General features: G+C 43.3%; 1 protein-coding gene across 2 annotated transcripts in view; it reads right to left on the bottom strand.

The window, feature by feature from the left end:
- rhbdl1 (rhomboid, veinlet-like 1 (Drosophila)) overlaps positions 1-10,569 on the bottom strand; it is a 40,578-nt gene extending 30,009 nt beyond the window's left edge. Inside the window, exons 1-2 of one of the 2 annotated variants that reach the window (XM_040134319.1) lie at positions 10,086-10,569; positions 2,778-2,936 (exon numbers count right to left, since the gene is read on the bottom strand). In XM_040134319.1, coding sequence (XP_039990253.1) covers positions 2,778-2,936; positions 10,086-10,124 — 198 coding nt within the window. In that variant the 5' untranslated portion in view covers positions 10,125-10,569. Of the gene's footprint in view, positions 1-2,777; positions 2,937-9,876; positions 9,965-10,085 lie in introns of those variants that run through there. The other variant, XM_040134318.1, reaches the window with a different exon arrangement.
- Between the last annotated feature and the right edge of the window lie 8,066 nt (positions 10,570-18,635).

Genomic DNA, 18,635 nt, shown 5'->3' with positions numbered 1-18,635 from the left:
GCATCAGAGGACTCTCTGTAAAGAAATCAATACATGCAATTACACATGTAGGAATTTATCAGACTTCAGGATGGCCTGGTTTTACCCTTGATTCATAAATAGACGCTTGAGTATCACAGAATCATCCCCTTAAAGCCCTACCATGTGTGGACTTTGACACCTCGGTAGTCTCTCAGCCTCCTGCATTGACAAAATGTCTGTGTGTAATTGTGTGGAAACGTGTGTAAAATGCATGCTGGTTGTCTTGAAATACAGACCCATACTCTTCGTGAGTGTATACGTATGAGTAAGTGTGTGTGTGTGTGTGTGTGTGTATGTGTGTGTGTGTGTGTGTGTGTGCGTCTGCGCGTGCGTGCGCGCACAGCTCCCCAAGAGAGGTTTTAGCAGAGCGTTACTTATTCACCCCTCTGGCTGAACCGATGGAGTTCTCCGGCTAAGATCGCGCTGCATGAAAGATGGGTTGAACATGAACGATGTCAGAGACAGTCTTGTACTTACACACATTCACACGCTTATGCGCAGACAACAGAGAAGCTGTTGCCTAACGGTGCGATTCAAACACATTTACACCCACTGAGGTCGAGTCGAGAGAAGCAAGTGTGGATTCATGGCTGCACTGAGTGAATGTAGAACAAATCAGAAAAGTGCTGAACACACCTGTTAGAGACACAGCTGAGAGAAAATCCCAATGGCTTTTGGGCTGAAAACATCAAAAAGGCATGGACTGTGAACACACACACACACACATACAAGTGCCGGGTAGTTCCATCTTGGAACTGGTAGTAATACAATAGCAGCACTGAACTTTCCAAATCAAAAATACGACTGTTATCTGTCACACACTGTGAACGGAGGCAGAGAAAAGAGCAAAAGAGGGAAGGGAGGGTTGGACAAAAAACAGAAAAATAAGATCTTTTGAGAGTGAAGACACAAACTAGAGAAAACGAGGAAACTGGAGAGATTTAGGTGAAAATTATAAAAGCCAGAGAGTAGCAGAGAGAAAGGAGAGGCGGAGAGAAAGAGGGCTGGAGGTGTTTGCTGATGACCTGGTTGAAAATGTCATGCTACATGCGGCACTTTCCGCGTGGCAGCCTGGAGTTCATCCCAGAGAATAGAGACCTGCAGAGCTCTCGCATCACATGCTGCACGACGGGAGGCCAGAGTCACATCAACACTCGAATACCCTCAAAATTAGTCAGCAAATCTGTACTGGCATTGCTCATATGTATGAATGAGAGTCTGTCTGCGTTTGAGACAGTGTGTGTATATCAGGGAGAGGGGATTAGTGAGACAGTGGCTTCATTAATTAATAATAAAATGCTTGAAAGTTTGTATATATGCAAATCGTGTGCATGCGCAGAACAGTGTGGGTATGGTCGGTGTACGTTCACATGTGTGTATCAGACAAATCTTTAAAATCAGACTCGGGGGTCGATATCTGTGTGAGGCTGGACATTCTCAAATTACCTCAGATCACTGCCTGCTACTGCCAGTGCTGGGCTAATCGAAGGCAATTTGCATTTGGCTGATGGGCAGTTTTAAAAGTTTCTCCCTGATGCTGTTTGAGGCGACGCAGGGTTTTCTCTTTTTCCCCTAACATATGCTGTGTGAATGAAAGAGAAGGAAATGAGAGCTGAGGGTTTGAGGAGGCAGGTTCAAAATAAAGTGGGATGGCTCGAGAAAAGGGAGGGTTGAAGATGAGAATGCACTGAAATGAGACGGAGAAAAAAAAAAAAAAAAACAACACGAGAAGAATGGCAGAGGAAGAGAGCTGTACACTTCCAAGAGGGAGAACTGATGTACAGGAGAGGCTGCACTGCAGGAGCATCACCTCTAAAGGGATTTCTCTGTAGCGACCTCAAAAATAGGTCCTGGTCCAAATTGAGTGGCCTCCTGTGGCTTAAAAACCATATAGGTAGCACGACACAAAGCGGAGAGAAAGAGATAAAAAAAAAAAAAGAGACAGATAAATAGAGAGAGAAAGCAAAAGAGGGAGAAATGAGCTTAAGGAAGTAAAAATATGCCAGGAATTGGACCGCGTAGAATTAATCACGGTGCTTACACCCGTATGGTGCCAGGAGCCGAAGGCAGGTGCTCATCTACGCACTGGGATAGAGTCAGCCTTTCACATATAAAGCTCTACATGAATTTCTAATAGAAGCGCCATTGTAAACACAGATAGGTGAAGAGGCAGAGAATGAATAAGAAGAAGAGGGAGAGAATAAAGAGCCTAATCTCACATTCAAAACAGAGGAAAAGAACAAAAACTGACTCAGATCAAGGCATCTGCAACTGTAGTTAAGAGAATACAATAGTACGTGGACTGTTCTCATGTCAGTTTATTAAAACATATTCTTGCTTAGTATCAGTTCTACTGCCGTTAGAATATACACGATGGTTCAAAATAGGACAGTAAGATGTGTTGTAATATATCACTTATGATAAATAAAATCTGTCCGAAGCTCTGTCAGCTTGGTGTGGGCATTCTCTATTACTTGCAGTGCAAGGCTTCTGAGGTTAAGTGTCTGGATTTACCGACACATTAGCTGGAAAGATTGATCCTCCTTCTGCCGAACAATGACCTGAATGGTTGAGTCAATTTTTGCCACTGCGGTGCTGGCTGGCTCTGTCTGAATCAATTCTGTAACCTTTCTAAAAATCCAAAAAAAAGTGTATGTGTGGAATTTTGTGCCTGGGCTGCAGGACAGGAAATGCTTCATGCGTCTCCCTCTGCAATACTGTCTGTATCTGTGTGCGTGCGTCTGGCTTCCACTCACCAGCTCGATGAGCTCCTGGTAGCACACCTGTCCCTCCTCATTGCTCTGGACGAGGGCTAACAGCATGTCCAGTTTGGATGGGTCCAGCTGCAGCTCATGGTGCTCCACCAAGCTGGTGAAGTTCTCCACTGCAATGAAACCGGTGTTCTCTGGGTCCAGCTGAAAAAACAACAGCCCACTCTCAGATCATTGGGATAAAAACAGTCGGCTTGAAGATGGTGTTTCTGCAAAAATCTTTTAATAATAAGCAGCACTGCAGAGATGAAGTGAGTTTGCCCTGAGGGAGAATGTATCAGTAAAAGACAATTGAGATATATATATATATACACACAGAGACAAAACAGATACTCATAAAGAAAAAAATGAGAGCTACAGGGCTGATGGTATAAGCTCAGACAGCGACACCGGTATTAATTAAGTTGTGTGGTCTCTATTATGCCTTTGAAAGAATTAGACCTGCCTCAAGAAAATGCCCCTTTCAACCTCATTATAAGAGCAGGTCTGCCAAAACAAACAGCAGGATGGTTGCTGTTACTGTTGGGAGCAGCGAGAGAAGACAGGTGGGCACGTCATTCTAATATGCAGTGACCTGCAGTTTCCCTGAAAAAACACAAACATTCCTCGGTATTAAATGAGGTTGACTTTTCAGTCTTTGTTTCTCAGTGGATGCTTCATTTGACATTGTCAGTCTGTCCTTGGTTACATTTGCGGCGTGCAGTCAGTGTGGTTTTTATAATCACCGCTCACTCACTGAGACCCACAGCCCCATGGGTTATTACTGCTGATGCCTGATGCCAGTGCTGCTCTTTGTAATTGATTTAAGCGAGAGAGTGTCATAAAAATGGCTGAGTGTAGTTGTCTAAAATAGTGCCGGGTTAAAAATGGCTTGTAAAGTATAGGGTGTGTATCTACGCTTGGTTTATGTAATGTGGGTTTTTTTTGGGCGGCAGCTTCGCATACTTGTTACTTGATTTTCTTCCCTTACCTTTTCCTCTTAAATGCAATTCACTAGTTTTCCTATGGAGCGTTAGTGTCTAATGCCAGCTCTCCTTAGTGCATCTGACTGTTTGTGAAAATGTGCCTGTGGACAATCTGGAGCAGCACAAAGAGACCACATGGAAGGAGCCCTTGCTGCTTCTCATTTTACTGTTTCCTGAATGTTAACAAAGCCTCATTAGGTTTCGGATAGTAAACCAACAGCCTCTCGTTGCCCCAGGGAGGAGTGAGCTTTCAGATGTTGCGTCAGTGTGGAGTCAGTCGTGCTGGATCATCGTTGCCAATGTCATGAGTCCACGAGAAGAATCCCATCTAGGCCGTCTTAGTCTGGACCTGGCCTGCTCTGACACGGTTAGACAAAGGTGTTACACCGGCTGCATGAGGAGAGCGGCATTAAACTACGCTGTGCCGTGTCAGTCTCTACTGCAGGAGGCTCAGAGCTTTAAGCTCTACTGCTCAACAAAGGAGCAAAGACGATCAATCTCTTTCCGAATATGTTAACTGTATGTGCTTTGTTTCCCCTTTTTACAGTCATTTAGTTGAACACAAGCATCCCCTTAATTACATTTAATCTGCCTTTTTCGTTCCCCTGAACACTTACGTACAGTATTTATTCACCTGGGAGAGCGGAGTGGAGGCAGGAACTAATGGGTTATTATTGATGATGCTTTACTCCGAATGAGCGTTTTCCCACTGCTGGTAAATGTAGTGAAGGGATTTTGTTAGTAAAGATACTTTCACAACGCTCTCAACTGGGGGAAAGAAAATGCCTATATCCAATATAAACAAAGATTCTGTGCACACACAACTATTGTCGACTCCACAACATTTACTGATAACACTCTTCAGGTCATGTACAGTGTTTGAGCGAGGACCGTTTAGAAAAAAAGGGGCAAAATCATTTACCCTATAACATCTCACTGTAACCTCAACATTCAGCTCCCAGTTCGTAGAGACTGACAGACAGCGATCTCAAGGCAGCCTGAAACGCACGTAAAACCAAATTCGTGAATAAAAATGAACCAAGGTGGGAAAAACAGGCACAGGTCTATTTTTAGATAATCCCTTTAACTGTGTGCTTCATGGACATTTGTTAAAACATGGCCCCAGTCTTCCCTTGGGGAGAGCTGAGCAAAATGGTGTAGATATGGCCAGTGTTTGAGATGTGTAGGCCGCCAGGATGATGTGTGAGGAATACAGGGGGAAGAAAAAGCACAGAAAAGACAGCAGAGAGGCAAGAAATGGAAAATGGGAGAGTGAGGTGGGTGATCGGTCTGTCAGTGCAATATAAAAAATGAAAAATGTTGAAATTAAAGGAACAGTAGAAGAGGGAGAAGGTATGAAATGAGAGAAAAGTAGAACAGTGTCAGCCAGAGAGGAGAAAGAAATGAAACAAAGACGCACAGAGAATAAAAATGCCGTTATTCTGTGCATCTGCCTAGCCCAGCAGTCAGGCGGTGAGTCCTCTTCTTCTCTTTCATATAAGAGGGCTGTGACACACTCCAGTGCTCTGCATCCACTTGCCACAGAGGGGAGATAGATCAGATTCTAATGTGCTCCTGGTTCAGCCTGGGCTGACAGGGGGAACAGAGAGCCACACCGGGGACTTCTGATAACTGTCAGCCTCCATATGTCAGCACATCACTACACATACAGCAGCAGCAGAGGCTCAGACACTGTAACACACTGTATATGGCCGTGCACATTTATGCAAGCCGAGTGTTGACACTGAGCTGTCACACTGCACAGATACTATTCCCTTCGTAGTCTGACCTTATTCAGGAAGAACGTTACACAGGGGAGACTGTCTGCTGAGGATACAAGGAGGTGGAGGATTGGTTGTTGTACCCAATTAGGGTTATCAATTAGCGAGACGAGGTACACTGAGATGAATGAGTGTTGGCAAGAAGAGCCTGTTTTTTTTCTTTTTCTTTCTTGGGCACGCTAATGACGTGCATTAATGAGAGGGAGGGGTGGGCAGAGAGACAGAGAGAAGAAAGGGTTGGAAGAAGGAGGGAAAAAGCACAGAGAGGGAAGCAGTTATTGAAGCGATCCAACACTGGTGAGGGCTACACTTTGATAAGCTGCATGCGTTGCCATGGTTACCGGTCGCCTGCGTGTCATCCCTTTCTTGCGCCCCCCCCTTTCCCCCCTACATATTGGCGTTCGAGAGGCAAAGGAAAGACACAAAAGGGGGGGAGAGTAAGAGACTATGAAGGGAGGGAAGGATACAGATGCCTTAGAAGGGAAAGAAAAATAGAATTACTGATCAACGGAAAGAGAACAATGAGATAAGAACAAAGTGGTAATAAAAAAAAGGCAAGGTATAGATGTAAAAGGAGGCACGGCGGGAGATTATGGATGGAAGGTAGAGGTGTTGAGAGCAACCAAACTTGGCTGGTTCAAGAGCAAGTAGGAGGGGATGGACGAGGATGGATTAAAATGTATACACGAGTATGAGGAGTGGAATGCTGACTGCAGGGGAATGATCTCAGCGTTAACCCCGGGGACCTCTATTACCTTCAGCGCAGCGACTCAGACCGACCCCAGCCCATGGCTGACTTATACTTCTGATCCAAAGGGGCTCAAGAACCAAACCTCCACCTCCACCTCAGGGACAAACCACAAAACCCCAGCCATGATACTAGTACAGCCAGTGGGCTGAAACACATCCAGTCCCGTGGTCCTACATGCAGAATGCTGACACGCAACCAGTGACAGAGGTCACATACTGAGGTCACATCATATGGTGATCAGACAAAACAAGCAACCTGAAGACATCACGTTGAGTTCATGGAAACTATGATGGGCATTTTTCACTATTTTCTGACAAACATCTACTCAAGAAAATAATTGGCAGATTAATCAAGGCCCTAAATCGAATTACCCTCTGCTGTCTTGATTACTCACATTAAATTAGGATTTACTTTGAATAATGCCATTTTTGCACACTCTCCAGCAATAATTTCCGCCTGGTCAGATATTTTGAAATCGAAATAGAAGCATTTTGTCTGTAAATAATTCATACACAATTTGGTAAATTAAGAAAGGCAATTACTCGCACCGAAACAGTACAGTAAAAACAAAACAAAACAATAAAATACCGATAGACAACAGAAAAGATGCTGGAGCTACAGCTTATAAAGCCTACCCTTTTTACAATACTTGTGTGCTGTCCAAAGCAAGAGTATAAAAAAGTCCTAATATCCTTACCATACCAATTGCCAAAATGTTGTTTTGATCATACATCTGATCACATAACGGAGCTGGAGTTTGAAGGGTTGATTCTAGAGGTTGAATGAACAGTATTTACTCATTGGAAAACGGTGATCATAATTTCCATGAGATGGGAATGCGACAGCAGCACTGGTATGGTTCCCAGGCCCAGTTTCAGCGACACAGCGCTAACCCAGTGACACAGAGCCAATACGACAGACTATTTTGGTCTCTGTGAACAAGACTGTCAAGCCTGAACAGGGCTGTGTGTCTGCAGAGGGCAGTGGCATTTACAGGGCAAAGCATATTTGCATAGCATCAGATAAAACCCTTTGAATTGTCTCCGCTGCCCTCAGGACTCACTGGTGTTCATCAACAACTGGGCCACTGACTCTGTAATTATCACAGTGCATGTTCTGTACTGCTGTTATTGTCATTACGCTCAAACTTTACCACTGTGACTCTGCAATGTGATGGCCCTAAGATCCCAACTGCTCTCTCTCTTCGAGTGGAGACAACTGAAGAGAAACTTCCAAGCAATTTTCCTTGATGGAAACAATATTCTAACTGCATTTCCTGGCATTTAAACACAGTACAAACAGCCAGAGGAATTTTCAAATACAACTCGATGCAAATCAGCATCAGAAAATGATGAAAGGGGAAAGTGTATAAGAGCCTTATTCTTTCTACTTGACATTAATATGTCAGAATAGTTTTCAGAACCCCCAGGTCCTTATGGGAAAGATAAGAATAGGCCAGATAAGAAGTGAATGACATGAGGGGGGATATTCAGCAACTAATGATAGTGTACTTAAGTGGCTGAGCGCTACCGACCATCAAGTTGCCTTATCAGTGGCACTGCAATAGAAAGACTATCAGAGAAACTGTGTCTGTGTGTGTGCACACTCTGATCATGAGCATATGTGTGAGCCTGCATAGGCCAGAAATAGCCTGAGCTCAGCGTTGCAACCTCCTGCAGACAAAGACTAATAAACTCACTCATATTGCCACTGTTGCTTTCTTCTTCTCTCCCCCTGCAGCATTTTCATTTGGTTCAGTGTGGCAGGGTTGCAATCTCCCCTCTGCTTTAGCCCTGGAATTTTGGTAAAAAGGTGCAAGGTTGCAGGTTCAACACCCTGGACTATGAAAAACTAAGCAATGACAATGACTGACTAATCCTTTCACTTTACAAACACCTACACTTAAGATACAAAGCACTTGACCTCCAGTTGCTCCTGTGGATGTGCTTAGAGGCTGACGGGATCCTATGGTCATTGTGGGAAGTCTCCAGTAGATGTGGCAGTAACAATCTAGAGTGCAGAGCTGCAAAAACATGAGCCGTGCTCTGAACAACATTTTCCTGGATAAAGATGAGAAAAAAAGTGCCCAATGTTTGGGCAGGCAGCAGGGCTTTGTTAAAAACAAGCTTTCCTGTTCGTAGTCCAAAAGCTTTTGGCAGATTTCACTTCATTCTAGTTTAATTAGAGAGACCTTTTCCAAATCAAAGGCCGCTGCATGGTGTCCCATAGGTAGAAAAAGCCTGTCGTCAGCCATTGTGAGTGATTTGGTCTAGACTTGAGCATAATAGGCATGCGGCCTGTTCAACTGTGGCCTTGCAAACTGCCTATATGAACATACTGGCACAAGCAGAGTGAACCCCACAATCAATTAAAAAAAACAGACGTCTACAGTGTGGAAATATTGGCTTCATCTCCAGCCCAACGGCCTGCTACATCAAAAATGGATACTGACACAGATGAGTCAGCCTCTTTGATACTGCATTTAAATGCGTCTGTGAAGGAATATGTATTGTTGTTGCTGAAGTGCTTATACAGTAAATGACTCACCAGTGTGACCACAGAGCATCTTCTCACTCAACCCACACGGGCTTCCTCCACTTGTTACAAAAACACACACATTCATAAAAGTCCAACTGTGCACATTATCCCAGACACAGACACGTCTCCAAAAGGCTCTTGGGTTTGTTGATCAATGTGTTGCTGATGGGCCACTCGTGACCCCTAAACCCTGCAGCAGATAATCAATTTCTCCCTCTTGGACAGAATGATTGCCCAATCTAGCTGCCAATCAACCAAAACCCCAGCAGACCAGTCCAAGGGGACACATTGGAAAGCATCGAGTAAAATACCAGACATCGAATAGACCTGGAAATACACATACACATAATCCCATATGTCTTTAGGAAGCACTGCACAAATACATGTGCTCTGGGTAGAATCTGCCTTCAAATCCGTTTTGGTTTGTTAACTTTGGAGATGGCAGACCATAGCTAAATTCAAACACAGATCTAATTTGGAAGCAAAAACTGTAGCTCAGTACATGACTTTAAGAAACCAGATGCCAAGAGGAACATTTTTCACTGGCCTAAATATGGCCACCAACACTGTATTTGTTCTTGGCAATCATCTTCAATAACAAGGCTGAAAAAGAGGGAAAAGTTTAAAGCCAAATCACAGCTTCTCTATTCTAAAGGAAAAACCATGACTGGGGCTTCACAGGAACTGCCTAGTTGCTTGACCCTTGGAAATGGAAAGCTGAGTAATTTTGCAATCTTTGGCTCTTTGGACCCTGAGATGATAAGATTGGATGTCTTTATGCACAGTAAACAACAAGGAAATTCAAAAGTATAAGCACTCACGGTCACAGACACACGTCCATGGACATATAGCAGGATTGCTGCAAACCCTAATGCAGCAGCTACATGGCTTCTCTGTGATGACTGACCATTATTCCATGATTTTTACTTCATTATTCAAATAGAGATTAAAACAATAAAATCCACCTATACATCCATTCTTATATCCATCCATTTGAAAACCATGACATGACCCCCCCCCCCCACCCCCGGTTTGGCTCATGATCTGACCTCACATTCTCGGGGCCCACATGGGTCCATGATGCTCGCATCCGTCATGTTGTCTCACGCTCTCATTCTGCCCGTGCAAACAGCCCCTGCTATCACTCCCAACATCAGCTCTCACCCCAGCCTCAACGTCTCAATCCCTGGATAGACGGCGAGGTGGCAAGGAGCCCGTAACCATAGAAACCTCTGCCGCTGCTTGCTCTCTTCCTTACCTGCTCTTGTATGAGCTGAAACAGGGAGCTTCTATCCATATACTGGCCAGGGAGGTGAGAGGAGCCGCCGAGGACAAGGGCATAGGGAGGAGCAAGAGAGGAGTGGTGGTGGTGTTGGTAAGGACGGGATAAGGTGGAAGGGGTTTTGGTTGAGACAGCAGCTGGTGCCTAAATTTTAGCGTCAGGCCCCTTCGTAGCTGCTTTGTGCCCCTGTGAAGATGGAGAAAGCCCAGTGAGTTCGATCCCTGGTTTTCCTTGCTGATGGCGTCGCTGGAGTGAGATCTGGTGCTGAAAGTGACGGATGGCAGTGCAAACGGAGCCTTGACTCTGCTCTGTGCCAGTGCAGCGTGGCGGTAAACCCAGCTTCAGCAGACGACAGGCAGGCATGCAGGCAAGGCAGATCCAGCAGCTCTCATTCACTCTCCTCCTCCTCCTCCTCCTCGCTCTCCTCTATCCCATTGCACTGACTGCTACCTCTCTCTCTCTCTCTCTCTTCCCTCTCCTCATACACACACTGCGCCGCCTGCATACCAATGAGGAAGGGGAGGGAGGTGGCCTCTTTCTTCCAATTGCAGAAGGGGAAGGAGTGGCCAGGGGCTGCGGCTCCTCTCCTTATTACAAGTAAGGCGTCTCAGGGAGGGAGCAGGGGATGGGCTCCACTGCGGCTTTGCACTTACTACTGGCACAGACCCCCCACTCCCCACCCCCCACGCACACGTCTGGTCTGTTACTGACATGCACACACACACACACAGACACAAACCCACACATTATAAACAAGACAAAAGCTACTAAAATACACAGGCACAAAATCCTAACCATGTTATGATTGTGTTAATTTCATGGTTACACAAGACAAAGGAGATGAATGGCATGAAAGACAAAATAATACTGCTAATGATATCAATACCCCTAGAAAACTATAACTTGTTCTGCATCCTTTACATCTCTGTGCTAATAATAACCATTGGCACATTAGCACATTGTATGCACTGCTGCACAATCAGGCGTACTCCCACCCCCAGCACACAAGCACAAACATAAAATTGAATTACACTGTTTGGACGGCTCACCGATCCTCCAATGAGATCAAATGAACACCACTAGGACAATAACGCAAGACCAGAATCCTCAATACAATAGTTCATTATAAGTAATACCTGAACAAAGACTATTCTTATGTTAATCTGATGCATAATAAAGAGACTGGCATACAGCGATCAGAGCATGAGGGTCAAAACATGTGAATGGTGAAAAGCAACTTGTTACTGTTCATGTGGGCAGCAGGCAGTGGCTGTGCCCTATTTTTAATTTAGATCCCCTTTAAAAGGTGATTCCTTTCTGCACAAATCCGCAGTGACCCCTCCTCCTCGGAACAATGACGAAAAGGCGAGGGGGAAGCGGCAAGGGGACGTAAATCTTAACTCATTATAAGAAAAAGAAAAAAAGCTTTAAACGCACAGGAGTTGACTGTAGCTGAAGACATCGTCAGCGTTGTGACCTGTTGACGACTTCAGCCAAACGATCATGGTTGAAGCAGAGGGTGTTTCTAGCCCTCTGCACTTTTCCCTGTGAGATCTACCACCAACATTGTAACTCAGCCTCTGGCTCATTGATAAACAGTGCCTCTTCCTGTTTAAGTACCATGATTGCACCAGATGTTTGGACTTTCATTTTCTTATAGGAGAGAAGGCTTGTAAATCCTCCTCATTGTGAGAAGAATCTTAAATATCTGGATCTACTCATTACAGCACTGTGTCTTGTGCTTTATTAGCTCAGACTGAGGCTGCTGACAATATGAAGCCATGGGTAACTGCTGTATTTATCCTAATGGATTGGGCCTAGGCCACCTTGAACATGGCAGAGCTCCCAGACTTTTTTGTGTCACTTTTCTCTTGTTTAAACAAAACCTTAATAATGACCATCCAAGTCTATAGAAATGACAGGATTGCCTTTCTGTGCGGGAGGACTATAGTCACTTCATGGGCCTCTTTGTTCAACTACTAATCAATGTTAGGAATTAATTTGTCTCCAATACTCTGCAGTTGCGAACGTGAGTAAGACAAATTTAATTATAAGGTCACTGCTGGAGGATTTGCAAGTACAATAAATGAAAGAACAGCCAAAATGAAACTGGATTCAACTGTTGCCTTAGTAACCTCAAAGGACTCCCATCAAACAATGATAGACAAGTACCATGAACTAAAAAAACCAAGAGCTGTAAGAAAATAAAGCAGAAAACCCTCTTAAGAAAAAATATCCAAGCTCCATTCAATATGTCAGAAAACTAAACAAAAGGATTAAGTTACTTTGGCTGTTCTGCTTTAGAATAAGTGTATGGGATGTATGGATAACATAAAAGGCACAGATGGCCTTGATTGAGCAAAAATGGCAGTAGAAGCAGATAAACAACATTCCCAAATAGAGTTAGGTACATAAGTATTTGGACAGTGACACAATTTTCGTAATTTATCCTCTGTGCACCACCACAATGGATTTGAGACAAAGGTATCAAGATGTGATTGAAGTGTAGACTTTCAGCTTTAATCCAAGGGTTTTAACAAAAGTACTGCATTAACCATTTCGGAGCAGCCATTTTTTTTCCATAGTCCCTCATTTTTAGAGGCTCAAAAGTAATTTGACAATTGACTGACAATCAGTTTCATGGCCAGGTGAGGCCCGTTCCCTCCTTATTTAGTGACAACTTAAGCAGATGAAAGGTCTGGAGTTGATTCAAAGTTTTGAATTTTCATTTGGTAGCTGCCCATGGGAACGTTCAATATGTTGTCCAAAGAGGTATCGATGCAGATGACGGAGGCCATCATTAGGCTGAAAAAAAAAACCAACAATCTTTTCAGACAGATGGCAGAAACTTTAGCAGTGGCCAAATCAACGATTTGGTGCATTCTTAAAAAGAAAGAAGTGAGCACTGGGGAGCTCGCCAACACAAAAAGGCCTGGAAGACCACAGAAGATAACTAAAGTGGATGATCGCATATTGATTTCCTTGGTGAAGAAAAACCCCTCACAACATCTTTTCAAGTCAAGAACATACTGAAGGAGGCAGGTGTATCATCGTCAAAGTCAACAATCAAGAGACGCCTTCATGAATGTAAATACCGAGGGTTTACCACAAGGTGCAAACCACTGGTAACACTCAAGAACAGAAAGGCCAGATTAGACTTTGCCAGAAAACATCTAAAAAAGCCTGCCCAGGTCTGGAACAAGATTCTTTGGACAGAAGAAACCCAGTTTACCTTGGACCAGAATGATGGGAAGAAAGGAGTATGGAGAAGGAAAGGAATGGCTCATGATCCAAAGCACACCACATCATCGGCTAAACAGAAAAATTGTGCCACTGTCCAAATACTTGTGTACCTAACTGTATATGAACAAGATGCCACTAGGCTCACAACCCCACCGAGGGTCATGCCAGTGTTATTGATTCTATTACACTGCCACCCAGTGTGGCATCTGACATTAAACAGATGACTGATGGGGCAAGATAAGCCTCCAGTGAAATACTGTCTCTGCTTGCCTGAAGCGTCCCCAGCTGAATGGTCTCTCTTGAGCCTGACTAAACCCTTCATGTTCTATTCACCCCTGGCGGATGGTTGTAGACAGTGGGACGAGCTCAGGCAGCCTGCTCCTCTTTAACAAGGCCCGAGAGCAGCAGACAAAACGCTGGTCTAGCCTCTGTGTGAGAGAGGGGAGAGAATAACAAGGCCTTTCAGGGAGGCAGAGACGCACATTAATTAGACCACCAGCCTGCACTTTTCCTCACCAGCTTAATGACCTTGAGGTCCATAAGGCGGGTGCTTATTTATTGGTGTCTGGGTGAGACTAGCTGTATTTCTCTCGGTGAAATGGATCGTAAGAGGGAGCTACCAAAGCATGCCTTAAAGGTCTGGATTTAACGTGTCTTAATTTAACGCAGGCTACACCACTGGTTCAACATGAAGGGTGCATGTATGTCTATTTACTGTGCACATTTCTTATGTATACAACATACTATATATGTATGCAGACTTTAGGGATTTGTCTACCTGTACAATAAGCTCCTCCGACCAACTTTATAGCCTTTGGACGAGTTGCACCAACCAAGGTTAACTTTAAACCAGGATTAAATCATCGTTTATGTTGCACTTCTGTTGCACCGAAAAGATCTGTGAATCTCTCTTTAGTCCTCCTTAAACCTTGGTGAAATCCAGTCCTGTTGCTCAGTCTCGACTTTTAGTTACATACTACAAAATAAGGCTCCGTGGTGCTCTCAGTTTTGTTTTGTTTCCGCAATAGCGATTTCTGCTCATACAAAAGTTTGTTTAGGGCTGCAGTATGCCAGCATCTGGGAATTACAAAAGTGATAGTTGTCACACGCCTGCTTCACAGTAAATTCTTTAAAAAAAAATACAATCTTGATCAAAGTTACTATCTAGATTGTCTACATCTAAATCTGCACATTTTCCAGAAATTGATTTTTCATCGTTTCTTTACAAATCCGAGGCAGATACTATAGTTTTAAAATGTATATACTGTTTTTCTCTTGTGTCTCTATTGTTATATTAAGAAAAATAGCTTAAATATAAGCTTGAAATTATTTGATACTGATTTTTACTACATAGACAGCAAATTGCCATGGTTAGTGCCTTACCCTGGCAATTTAGGCCTGCATGATAAATTTACTGCACCACGTGAAGCCGTCTAACTCAAAAACTCCTGGTTTGTTTTGGTTGCATTAGAGTTACATGTTGAATTGGCTTTTACTGAGGAGATTTCTGTTTTTAGAAAATGGCAGCTACGGCAAAGTAGAGGGGTGGATAAGTAACAGATCTTTTGAATTGTTCTATTATTGAATGTCTTGTAAGCCCATGCAAGCTGGTCACCATTTGATGCAAGAAACGTAAATGATCCAATCACTAACTCAAAATCTTGCAGAAAGATGCACTGAAACGGCACGCTGCTGCTACAGAGCATACATGTTGAGCCTTTGTGTACCTTGCTGAACCTTATATTCAGAAAAGTACAGTGCCCTAGCAAGACCCGGTGAATTCTTCCTAATGGAGAGGAGAGGAATTTTAGACGTGTGACAGAACGTGATCACTAGAAATTACCTGATGAAATCTTAGTCAGACCGGCTGTCGAGGCAGACTAGCGGGAAACAGCCACATCGGTGTCAGAGGATGTCTCTGTGCTGTCCAGTGTATGCTGGGAAAGATTCCTGCCATCTACCACCCTGAAAAAGGGGCAGAGAAAGTTTAGAACATCAGTGGTGCTTAATGAGAATGAAGAAACTCGGGGACAGGCGCTACAGTCTGAAAGCTCAAGACAAGAGGGAATAAAATTTCATCCACAATTTTTTGGCCTGACCACACAATTGGGAGTTGGAGGGATGATAGCACCAATAAGGGCCAGACCTAGTCTTTAAAATACAATTAAAACTCAGCATGTTGTCAACGTGCAGAATCACAGCATTACAGCGTTGCTCTATTGTTCTCCTAGCTGACCTAGTCTTTTATAAATGACAAAGACAAGTTGTTCTGGGGGATTTCTGGAGCCTCCACTAACCACGTGAATTAAAATAGGCGGTAATTCACACTCGAGCCGCTGAATGTCGAGCAGTAGGGATTGCACAATAGAGGGGATCGCCTGCATGATGAAAAAAGGCAGAAAAATGAATCAGGTCACTGAATGACACAGTTTTAGGCCAAACTGCTCCATTTAGAAGATCTCTTGAGGACATAAAACGGAAGGAGCAAAGGAGGGGAAGGAGAGTTAGAGGAAGGAGGTTGAAAAGGGGAGATAATTAACGGAGAACAGAGAACGTAAAGGGAAAAATTAATAAAAGGGTGATGTATTACAAATTCTATAAAATCTGTCAAGGATTTAATTCATAGGGGAGCCACTCTTTCAGCCCCGCCTCTGCAAAAGTCAAGTCTTTTTTGGCCTCAGATCTCTCTCTCAAACGTCGATCGCTATTTCTGACACTAGAGTGTCACAGGGTCACTCTTTAGTTAAGTTCAGGATTTCGGAGCAGCTTCTCACGATAGCCTTGGGAGTCATAGCAGTCAGGCTGAAGTTGGGCGAGACCTCTGCTGTCTAAACCCGCAGTTGCATCCTAAACTTCGGGCAGCACTGTGGGTGGACATACATATAAACAAACCACGGAGTAAGTAAGTGTTTGACCCAATTATAAATCCTCAGTTTGTGTAGCAGCACTAATTACTCTTAAGCCAAGTCTAAGCTTATATGGATCACAAAGGACACTATTAATTGTTTGACTTTAAGATGATACTGCCCTCTGTTGGTGAAATCAGCTCACACCAGAGGTCACCAGTATATGAGGGGACTCTGGGCAAACTACTTGTGCCAGTGCTCTTAAAAACTTGTGCATAAAAGTGTACAGGGAGCACAGGAAAAGTAAAAACTATTTCAATCATTGTTTGGAAGCTTTTGTGGAAAGTTTTGATGAAACAGAAAAAGCCTGTGCCTAAAACATTTGCTTTTAGTTGGGTTCAAAAGACTAAGGACAGTTTCCTGGCTTCGATTTTTAAAAATAAATTACACGAATATGCTGAAGTCTACATAAGAATGCATCCGCTTGTCTTACTCATGCACCTCTACCTAAGTCTCCAAGTATTCAAAGGGCAAGGATTGAAGTCAGGATTTGGGCGAAACGTTGCATTCTTCAAGAGCAATGTACCAGTGTCAAATCACATGAGATAGCTTGTAGTCAATATTTCACGTGTGGATTCAAACAGTGTGGAAAGAATGTTTCAGAAATGTAGTTTTACAACCCTGCCTTTTAGTTTTATTATTAGTAAGTATGTAATAACTATAGTTTATTTACAATACAGAATGCCTATTGACTGCATGATTTTCTTTCAATGGAGAACCGATGTTTAAAAAAACAAATAAAACAAAAAAAAACACCTTTCAATTGTTCAACTAAAATGCTGTGTCATCTTGTAGCATGAGAGACAATAGCTCACAATAGCTTCTGTTGGAGTCATCTCTGCTGGCTTGACTGACAGCTCACAGGTGCTCCGGCAGACTGTGTCCAATGAGAGGCCTGTCATGTACGAGGTGGTTTGACAGCTGACACTGTGGAAATATTTACCTGCTCTACATACTGACATGAGGGAGAGTGTTTTGGAGTTGCAACGGTAGGACACTCACAAAGAGCGCCTTGGTGTTGGGACAGACTGACGGGCCTCTGTTGGCTCGGCTGTGCAACAGTCAGCGCAACACTTGGCCGTTGACACCTGCTCAGACGTCCAAGTGTTGTCACAACTGTCAAAAGCCGAGCGCGCACACACACGCGCACGCACGCACGCACGCACACACACACACGCACACACACACAGAACCCACTCACACCCCAGCTGGCCCAAGGGCAAGTGTATTTAAACTGCTAGTGTGTCAAAGCCTTGTTCTCACTTTCTGTTGTCTCAACATGGCACCCTATCAGTTTAGTTCAGGTCTAATCACCAAGACATAAACAGTTTTATCTGTGGCACAGCAATGGACAATTGAACTAATTGATGTCCAGCTCAGGGCCACAATTGGCATTTTAGAACTGTATGCTGGGATATACTGATGATATTTGCACATATATCTTAAGGCAGAGTGTAAGCAAAGTAAATGTATCTTGAACAATGAAAGATAGCAAACCTTTTCCAATATTTTTGGCCATTTTCCTGAGTTGATAAACTACTCTAAACTATACCTATACACGTTTTTCTCCATTCCTTGTCTGAGTTTCACCCAACGACCTATGTCGCACCCTTTCACATGCAGATCATGGGTTAAAACTGTATATTTTGGTGAAACCATATTCAGTGTATTACATGAAAATAAAGTTGGAGAAAAAAAAAGTAAAACCGAAGATCTAGTTTGAGAAGGGTGAATTTATTTCCTGTTTGCTCTGTAGGTTTTTTAGGAAGTCCGGGGATGCTGTTGACATTTGTTTTCATAACTGTAATTGTAATGAAGTCCTTTGACTCTGTATCTATGATAAAGAGCTACACAAATCAATTCAGCTTCTGCTAAATTGCATTACGGGCACACATTCAACATCCTCTTTACTTTCAAGTTATATTTATCTATTTTTTAAACAATGCTATATGATCTTACATTACTTTATGAAAAGTCAGTGGGATTTTCCCTGTACAAATTTTGTGCGTCAGCCTACAGCTGGAATGACTCACAATTTTTTTCCTGAAGTTAAAAATAAAGAGAACGTTACAACACATTTCAAACATTACATAAAAAAATTACAAAGGGTTCACTGTGTCATGTTTAATTTTGCTAGACAGGAGTAACACAATGGAGGGTATGTGCTTCTGCATTGATTTTTTTGATACGTTTTGGGTTTTTTTTTTAATCCTTGAATGTCAGCTATTAGTAAAACCCATTTTTGACTCAGTAGCAGGCAAAGTCTACAGAACACAACAAAACTACATAGCAATAGGCCAAAGGGGTCTGATAGATCTAAGACTGTACAAGAAAAATACTGTTTACAACCTAAAACTCAACCCTAAAGCTGAAATCA

Source organism: Xiphias gladius, chromosome 9, assembly GCF_016859285.1.
Source record: "Xiphias gladius isolate SHS-SW01 ecotype Sanya breed wild chromosome 9, ASM1685928v1, whole genome shotgun sequence".
NCBI lineage: Eukaryota > Metazoa > Chordata > Actinopteri > Istiophoriformes > Xiphiidae > Xiphias > Xiphias gladius.
Note: the sequence above shows the minus strand (reverse complement) of the source record. Positions and strands in the feature narration are given on the sequence as shown.